Source organism: Platichthys flesus, chromosome 15 (assembly GCF_949316205.1).
Source record: "Platichthys flesus chromosome 15, fPlaFle2.1, whole genome shotgun sequence".
Taxonomy (NCBI): Eukaryota; Metazoa; Chordata; class Actinopteri; order Pleuronectiformes; family Pleuronectidae; genus Platichthys; species Platichthys flesus.
In genome coordinates, this window is record NC_084959.1 from 9,104,440 (window position 1) to 9,113,481 (window position 9,042).

General features: G+C 42.6%; 1 protein-coding gene across 11 annotated transcripts in view; it reads right to left on the reverse strand.

Annotated features, from left to right (window-relative positions):
* The window catches only part of tcf7 (transcription factor 7), a 58,059-nt gene extending 49,823 nt beyond the window's left edge, over nucleotides 1–8,236 (reverse strand). For 4 of the 11 annotated variants that reach the window (XM_062406702.1, XM_062406703.1, XM_062406704.1 and 1 more), the window contains exons 1-3: nucleotides 7,698–8,236; nucleotides 7,386–7,458; nucleotides 5,032–5,138 (exon numbers count right to left, since the gene is read on the reverse strand). In XM_062406702.1, coding sequence (XP_062262686.1) covers nucleotides 5,032–5,138; nucleotides 7,386–7,458; nucleotides 7,698–7,880 — 363 coding nt within the window. In that variant the 5' untranslated portion in view covers nucleotides 7,881–8,236. The remainder of the gene's footprint in view (nucleotides 1–5,031; nucleotides 5,139–7,385; nucleotides 7,459–7,697) is intronic. The other 7 variants (XM_062406705.1, XM_062406708.1, XM_062406709.1 and 4 more) reach the window with 2 other exon arrangements.
* Between the last annotated feature and the right edge of the window lie 806 nt (nucleotides 8,237–9,042).

The window sequence follows — 9,042 nt, forward strand, 5'->3', positions numbered from 1 at the left end:
AATGGAAACAGATTGAGGACTCCTAAGTCGTTGTTCAATTAGTGGATATTTCCTCAATACACCAGCCAGTTTGAAATACTAGACTGGATAAAAGATGAGAACAACATGTTGTTGTAAGAAGTTTAGTCCATCACATTCCAGGGAAACTTAGTACATCTGTGTCAGAGAGAGGAACATAATGGTATGGTCCTACGATACAAACAGACCATAAGACCGTTCATCACCCTGTTCTTCATCTCTCATCTTCCACTTCTTTAGTCTAATGTGTGTCTGCTTTCTAAGAAAACTCTTTCACAAGACACAATCAAGCCCTGAACAACAGCTGCCACTGACACTGTGGCGCAACACATCAGCATGGTGAACTCTATATTCACTCATCTACACTGCCACATTCCCTGACCTGGTAAAGACTCTGCAAGCTCCCGGCATACCAGCATACAGGTCCCGGCATCCCGGCATACAGGTCCTCCAGGTGAAGTGTGGTGATGAGGTACTTACTATGCTGCGCTGTACCTCAAGATTAATGTGGATTCTGGAGCTTAATGCAAGTTAAAAAAATGATGACAGGAAGCTGAATCGGAGGAGCCCTATGCTTAGATCCAGCTGCTAAAATAGCACTGACAAGAAAAAGAGTTGGATAGTTGAAAAGAGGCAAAAGGAAAAAGGAGTTGGGAGAAAGATGGAGGGAAAAATTCTCAGTTATTCTTTATTGAGAATCTCTGTTCTGCTGGGGTTCAATGACAAAGAGCGATTATCGCTACAGAAACACTGACTTTGGTAATCCACAGCATTATACTCACAGCTAGTGAGGGTCTCACACACACACATACACACACAGACACACACAACATTAGCACACAAAATGCACCATGAACCTTGGAAACAAACACAACCCCAAGGCAACAAACTTGAGGAAAAAACATGCAGATAAAGAGAGAGACCCACAGACACACACAAACACAAAATGCCCCTTAGATACACACAAATAACTTAGTGGAAGGAACTTAAGCCACATAACGCACACACACACACACTTACACAGTACGCAGCGTCTTACTCACAGTGGATAAAGCTTAATCCAAAGACAACAAGCAGAGGGAGTTTAGTCGTATCTCTGAATCCCACAAATCTCCGTGTTTGGCCACTTCCTCTGAGAGGACGGCTGATATCTCCATTAATATAACAACAGCGAAATGCCCCATGAAACACTGTAATACCAGTATTACGGCTGAATGGGAGAAGGGGCCTCCAGTGTGGAGTTGCTTTGTGGAAAATGACTTCTCATAGGAGATTACAAGCTTTTGCGTCTTACATGAGATGTTAACAATAAAACCAGAGAAATAAGGCGTGTGATTAATCCAGCTTTTTTTGTCCATTTCACAAAATCTGGTTAGGGTGAACATGGAAAATAACACGTTTATCTTTCCAGAACAACAACAGCTCTTGGAAATGTTGTAGTGAATGCCTTCTGACAGATTCTCATTCAAATCCCCAGAGCATCAGTTACACACAATGTATTCAAAGGGCATGAGTAACAACATATTAACACTCTGGAACCCACTTGTACAATGAAAGCAAAACCCAGGTTTTGCCCCCGGATAGAAAGGGGAAATACAAATATTAGAATTAATATTTAGCTTTCACTCATTTCACTGATGATCTCACAATGAGTTCAACAGATTAGAGCTGTTTACGGGAAAACAGCAGCAGCGGCTTTTAGGAAACTTCAGCGGATGAACACTGACAACATTCAGTCTCCCACAGACTCATTACCATCACCGTCTTCAAACAAGCTTGATGTATAGATAGACAATAATTCAGTAACATCATAATAGAAGTAGGGCTGCATCTGATCATCTACTTTAGTCCTTTTCAATTTATCTAAGAACTTTCCTGAATCAACATTTGGCCATAAAACATCAGAAGCTGTCGCTAACGATGTGGGCAAAGTCTTCAAATGTCACAGGTTTGTCCAACAAACACTATGAGACAAAGATCTTCACATTTCAAAAGCTGAAACCTGAACATTTTCAACTAAGTAGTTTATTTAAAGATCATAAATTAACAGATTTGAGTTGTTGAAAAATTTCAGAATGAATCACATGAGTAAATCATCTGCGTTCTTATAACCAAGCTGATGGGAAAAATCATGTATACTGTAATTCTGATAATTTAAATTACTGATATGAGAAAAACTCATCTAGACAGCAGGTAAATATGATTTCATCTTCATGAAGGTTCTTACACTGAATACATTTAGTTTTTTTTGTTGTATAAAAAAAAGGGTTAGGGTTAGCCTGGGGGGGCGTAACCTTTTACGAACTTAACGATGATTCAAAAATATTTTAGAAGGAGAAACAAGACACTAATTAGCAGTAAAGAAACTTTTAAAGTCACAGTCCAAAGGCAGCAGGATAGCAGCAAGACAGGGACACACACAGACGTAACATGCATCACCATGTCCCGTACTAACACCACAACACGAGGAAAACACCAAACAGCCCCCTTTCTTCTGGCCGTCTCCCAGACCTGTAGTTCCCGATCCATCCCTTCCATCCATAATCATCAGCCCCCACCTCAAAACCCCCTAAACCACCACTCTGAGCCCTTTCAAGTGGCAGGTAGACGGGGCCCGATGCGTCTGTACCGCCTCACAACCAGCGGGCTAATTACAAGGGAAGCAGCAACAAGTGAGCATTGTGTGGAGTCCCGAAGACACACAGGGGAAGAAAGTGCTCTTTATCTCGAACACCACCACCACTCCTTCCCTCCATCCTCCTCCTCCACTCCGCTCTCAACAAACACAATCTCCTAGAGGCTCCGCGGATGGCACTCGAGCAGAGGAGAGAGCGGAGTAGAGAAGAAAAGAGAGGAGAAGAGAAGGAGACCAACTGATAAATGACAAATACCATCACACTTGATCACCATGTTTGTGCAGCGCGATGCCGGATGTACGATGTTATACAACAAAGAGTAAAAGCATGTTTAGGGAAATGTGACAACGTTCTATTGTACCCACAGTTCATTCAATTATAATCTCAGAGACGTGAATGTAACTTTGTCCGGGTGGGTTAGGGTTAGGCCTGTTCGCAACTACATTTTGTCACAATTTTCTCACCAGTAAAACACAAACACAGGATAATTTTTTTCCCTAAACAATCAAATCTGGAAGATTGGATTTTAATTATAGGGAAGATAATGTGTGCTTCCCGTGTTTAATTTAGAAGACTGACATTTTATTCAACTTTACGCTGTACAACTGTGGTGGAGCGATTGATTCACAAATAACATGACATTTATATAAAAAATTATCTTCCCAGAGATAAGAGTTTTTTTATTTATGTGGCAGCCTGAGGTATTTATAGAGAGAATCTTTTGTAGTGGGAGATTGTGTGAAACAACAGTCAGCTGTTTTTGACCCTTCCGTGACCCAGTCAAAATCTCCCACGACTAACCAAGCCGGGCCTTGACCCAGACTGTGCGGTGCAAAACACTGTGAGAAACTTCAAGGTGTCATTAGAGGAAATCACATTTTCTGGCCATAAAGCAGATTCCCAATTCACCGTGCTTCATATTAGATCAGCCCACAGTTCATGTGATCCCGGCAAACAGTTGTCTCTGCTGTTCAGCAACGTCTCGCCGACGAGAGCAGGGGGTTAATTCAGGCAACAGGATTACACAGCACGTGAAAAATGAATTTGGCACAACTGCTCATGTTTGGTGCAATTAGTCAGCCTATCCATGGATGCTGGTTCTTATGGGTGACTTGAAGGGATTGTATGATTAATTTTCCAGGGCTGTCTGGCTGGATGAGTGATACTGCATACTTGAAATCCTTCCATGAGTCTTTCTGATGTTTGTTTTAGCGGTTTAACACTTCGAAACAGCCATTAAAGGAAGCAACGAACCTCTCGTCATTCATTCCGGGCACATAGAGTTGAAAAAAGAAAAAATCAGGGTGACGACATAAATCACATTTCCAACTCCGACGAAAGCGACGGCGGCGCTTTGATTTAATTTTGCTGCGTTTTACGGCGTGCTGTATTTTCTACGCCGGTTCCAGGGGAAACAACACAGTTCAGTTCAAAGCCAAATATGAACATGTGTAAAGTTGGGACTGATTTGCAGAGGCTGCGACTGCGCACTCACACTGACAGAGGCTCTTATAGCATCGAACCAACATCAACCTTCACTGCATTACACTACAGACACTCTTATTCACTGCACCGATATAAACTGACTATTCTGAATGGCGAGGGGGGCGTTTCTTTGGTTTGATCGACAGGTGTGTACTATAAGCATTATATCTCTCAGTAGTTCAAAAGAAGCTCAACTCCATAACAGCCTAAATATTATATATACTCAATCACAATGCAAATGGTATGTATCAAAAAAAGAAAAAATTTAAAAACTGTTTACAACCAAAGAAATGCTATTTTGTAGGAATTAAGTGTATAAGAGGCTACAGTTTTAACCACCGTCTGTCAATTGAATCTAATAGCGGGGATCTTGCTGATTTCTAGGCTGATGTACCTGAATGTTTATAAATGTCCAACATCAGATGCACAAAGAAATTGGAAAAAGCTGAAATACCCAGAAAAACATCTTCATGTCTTTATCCCGAAAAGCACAGAAGAATCTCCACCCATTAGTGATCTGTCAAGTCCACGCCGCCTCTGTTTGTTATGACTGAAATCTGGTGACAGAGAATGTCTTTGCTTCTGCCAAAAATAAAAGATACTAGCCAGCGGCCACCCGCACTACTGACATTTCCATCCCTGAGTGTATGTTCTTTCTTTCGTCACATTTCCTCCGCGTGCGGTGAGCTACTGTGAAGAGAGCATCGCCACTTACACTGAATATTATTTAAATCGCTCATCGAATAAAACCTATTCTCCTTCCTGAAGCACAAAACCATGTGTTCACTGAGTGTGTGTACCAAGCAGCACACACACACACACAGAGACAGATAACCAGCAGTGACCATGTGCACTGAAGCCAGCAGAAGGATTTAAACAGGAGCAGACTTACAGATGGAGAAACTGAGCTGTTGGGGAGGTAGGGGTCGGGCAGCATGAGGAAGGGATAGCCAGCATATGCCGGCGTCTTGTACATGCCTCCATCTTGGTGCTTCGACACTGAAAAAAATAAAAAAATAAGGATGAGAGACTCAAAACTACAACAAATGTGTAATAGCATCATTTATTATAGCAGTTTGAAGAAGTTTTTTATAATTTCTGACCAGATTACATTTACAATGGTCTCTAAGGAGACCGGTATCAGTGTGGAGACATGTTCAAGTTGATTTAGTTGTTTAGAGAATAACAGAAGTTGTGGATGAACAATAGAATCTCTCTTAAAAGGATTGAAATCAAATTAAAACTGATACTCACTCCCCCAATGTTGTAAAAGATTCAACTTCCTGCTTCAGATTAAAAAACTAAAACTTGACATTCAAATTACATGTGCGCACCAAGAAGGCCAATTATTTACAAGTGTTCTAGTCACTACATGTTATATCCTCGTATGAGCACAGACGACACTTGAGACAAAAGCGTAACAACCGCCACCTAGCCTGAGAGGCGTGAACTCCTGTAGCCTATGTGTTAATCTATCTCTCACCACCACCCATAATAAGCATCAGGGGCCTCTCTGTGGCTCAGGTAAAGCTAGGTATAACTAGGTTTTCCGCATGAAACACAGAGAGAGAGAGAGAGAAAGTTTTTTAGTGTGCCAGTCAAATCACTCCTCACTGCTGAACTTTTACGAAGGTGCCACAATTTTTTATTTGCCAGGAACTACAGTTACAGAGCCTGAAATAATGCATTCACGTAATCAACATCATTCAAGGTGGTTATTTTCTCTCCGGTTTCCTGTGGGTGTCACTTATTTTTCCTCAAGACCCCCCAAACAGGCGCATTTATAACCACAGATTTACATTTGATGAGGATTGTGCTCGAAGGAACACAATGTGAGAACTTTTTTGATTTCAGGAATGACTGAAATTAAGTTTTGAGACTGACTACAGACTACAGTGGTGCCTTTAATTAAAACTGCAATTCGCCAAAGGGGAGGGAAAGTGAAATTGCTGTTCTTATGGGTGGCCACCCAAACAAAAAAAAACTTAAATAAACCTCTGAAGCACCCATGTTGATACCAAGTATGGCAAAGGCTACACTGTATAAAATGTCCAGGGGTACACTTTAAAAACCCTTCATTTCTAAAATAAAGGGCAAAAGGTTTTATACATGAAAGCATGTGGAAGATCAAACTGTCAGTATAACCACGTAGAGTCGGGTGAGAATAAGACCATACCAGATGTCCAATATATCGATATAATCATCATGCATTTTGTAAACAGAGTGAAGAGATTGCCTCAGATTTGTAAAATGTTTTGTTGTTAATCAAATTGTTGTTGTTATCTGCCCATGAACAACAATTTCAAACCACACCGACGCAAAACTGAGGCTTTATACGAATTTGACATTTAACATAATAATTAGCTTTATCAATTGACACTATATGAAGTTTTTTTTCTTGATATAATTGTGGGCTGTTTGGCCAACATCTTTAATATAACTACTTTTGTCAGCACTGTTACAGAGGTATCAAGCCCCATTAATAACAATCTAATATAATTTAAAAAATGAAAGAGACACATGTTAAACCAACTCATGTGATATGCTATGAGAGAGATTTAGGAGACTATTATTTGGTTTCCACATCTTTTTTTAAAAGGAGGATGTGATGAACATGTTAATGAGCAGAAACTTCCCCAATGTTCTCACTTAAAAACACATTTAGTGGAACAAAGGGGGTTTATCTTCAGATTTGCTCTTAAATAAGAAGGGCTTTTTCAAACAGAAGTTGATAAATCAGGGTTGAACAAACAAATTTTCATTTTTGTCCCCTGAATTTTTGCAGCAAGTTATTATAAAAGTGTAAGGCCGAATTTTCCTCCAGAACGGGGACTGTCAATTTTCAAAACAATTCTATTAAGAATGGTAAACTGCGCGTTATTGTCACATAATGACCCAAACACGTATTATTAAACGGACATTTAAAGCTGCTACTTTCTACTCGAATCTCCTCGAAACAGACCAAACCAACAAGTGACGAGGGTTGACAACGTGGAGCTTTTCTTGTGATTTTTTTTTTTTTACAGTGTACACCTGAAAAACTAAAACTCTTTGAAGTTTTCTTTAATGTAGCAACACGTGTCCCGGTGACCAGGCTCTTCTCTTTGACACAATAGGGGGGGGGGGGCAGTTTCATCGCCTCTCAGCTGAGCTAGTAGCGGCTGCTGGGACCGGATGAGAGCCACCGTGTAGCTGTGTGTGTGTGTGTGTGTGTGAATGTTTTTCGGGTTTCTCCGTGTTTCTCACCTCCGTCGTGATGCTCCCGGTGTTTCTCCGCGAAGCCCCGCTGCTCGCCCGGCTGCTGTCCCCGCCTGACCGCCTGGAAGAGACCGACAACAAGCACAGGGTGGTGGGGGGTGAGAGGGGGTCGGACGGTCCGAAAAGAGGAGAACAGAGATGGGGTGTTTTTCTGTCCCCCCCACTGGGAAATTCACTACTGTAACCCTGAGGGGGGATTCACTGCGTTTCATTCAGCGGCTTGTCAGCAGCGTGGAGAATAAAACACACAAACACACACACTGTATATCCACTCGCACACACACACTCCGTGCCACCTACCGCCGCGCTCGGACTTTGACTGATCTCCGACTCGTTCACCAGGGAGGACTTGAGGTCGGCCAGGTCCCGCTCCGTGAACGCGTTCTCCTGGATCTTCTCCTCCTGCTCCCCTTCGTCTTTGAACGCGATCATCTCATCGTTCGCTCCCAGGTCGTCCCCACCGCCGCTGCTCAGCTGAGGCATGTCTGCGTCTCGTTCCCCTCCCTCGCGAAATGTATCGCACTTTTGTTTAAAAAGAAGAACCCCCCGAAAAAAGACGCGTAACAAGGCTGAAGAAAAGTGTAAATACTAAAAGGGGGGTGGGGGGGGAAACAAAATCACAGGACTTCTGGGTTGAAATCTCCTCGGCGCGCGTGGGGTTGCCTCCAAAGTGAAGAAAGTGCCTCCACGTACATGGAGCGGGGAGAAAAGTTGCGATGTGGCGTCCCCGGGCTGCTCGGCGGAGGACTGGCGTGTCCCTGCTACTGCGAACAGCTCAGTGAGCCCAAGACATGGCGAGGAGTCCCGACATCAAAGGGCGCCGACCGGATGATTGACAGGTCCGATGACTTGTTGGGGGGGGGGGGATTGTACGATTGTTTCTAGCAGAGGGCTGCGGCTCTTAAAGAGACATCACCTCCCCGAGCTCTGCTCCGCGGGCACTGTGCGTGACTTCCACAGGGGCGTGTTCAAGCCGTCCACGGTCCCCTGGCTGCAGGAGCCTGCTGCTGCGTTCTGCCCCCGAAACTTCTTCTCTGAGACGAATGTTCTCAAAAGGCGACAGGGCAGATGAGTAAGTAAGTGAGAACGTTTTGTTAATAAAGCAACTTTCAAAACCAATGGTGCTGTACAAAACATACATTAAGATACAAATGGGAAATAGAGTAAAAAACAAAATAATAGAGGATTAAAAACTACACAGAGGGCAAGCAAAAACGATGGAACCACAAGGACTGGACCAAGTTAGAATAAAGGGGCGTTTTTAACAACCTCTAAAAAATGTTGACGGACTTTTTCTAATAAAGGAAAGATGATGGATACAGTGGATCCTTGTATTTCAGCTCTGTATTTTAGTCAGCGTTACTTCATTACTGTTATGGTCTCAGGAAACTTGATTTGATTGTAATGGAATTCAACGTATGTCTTAGTTTTGAAACACATTTTGATGCCTGCTGTCCACACTATTCCAGAGTTTGACATCCCTTCCTAATCTGCATCCTGTTAACACCTGCACACCCCCGTGCCCAGTGTACACGGATGGTCATGTGACATGCATTTTCAGGTGTTTCAGTAGGACGCACATATATATATGTGCGTCCTACTGTCCTACTTTATATATATATATATATATGTGTGTGTGTGGGTG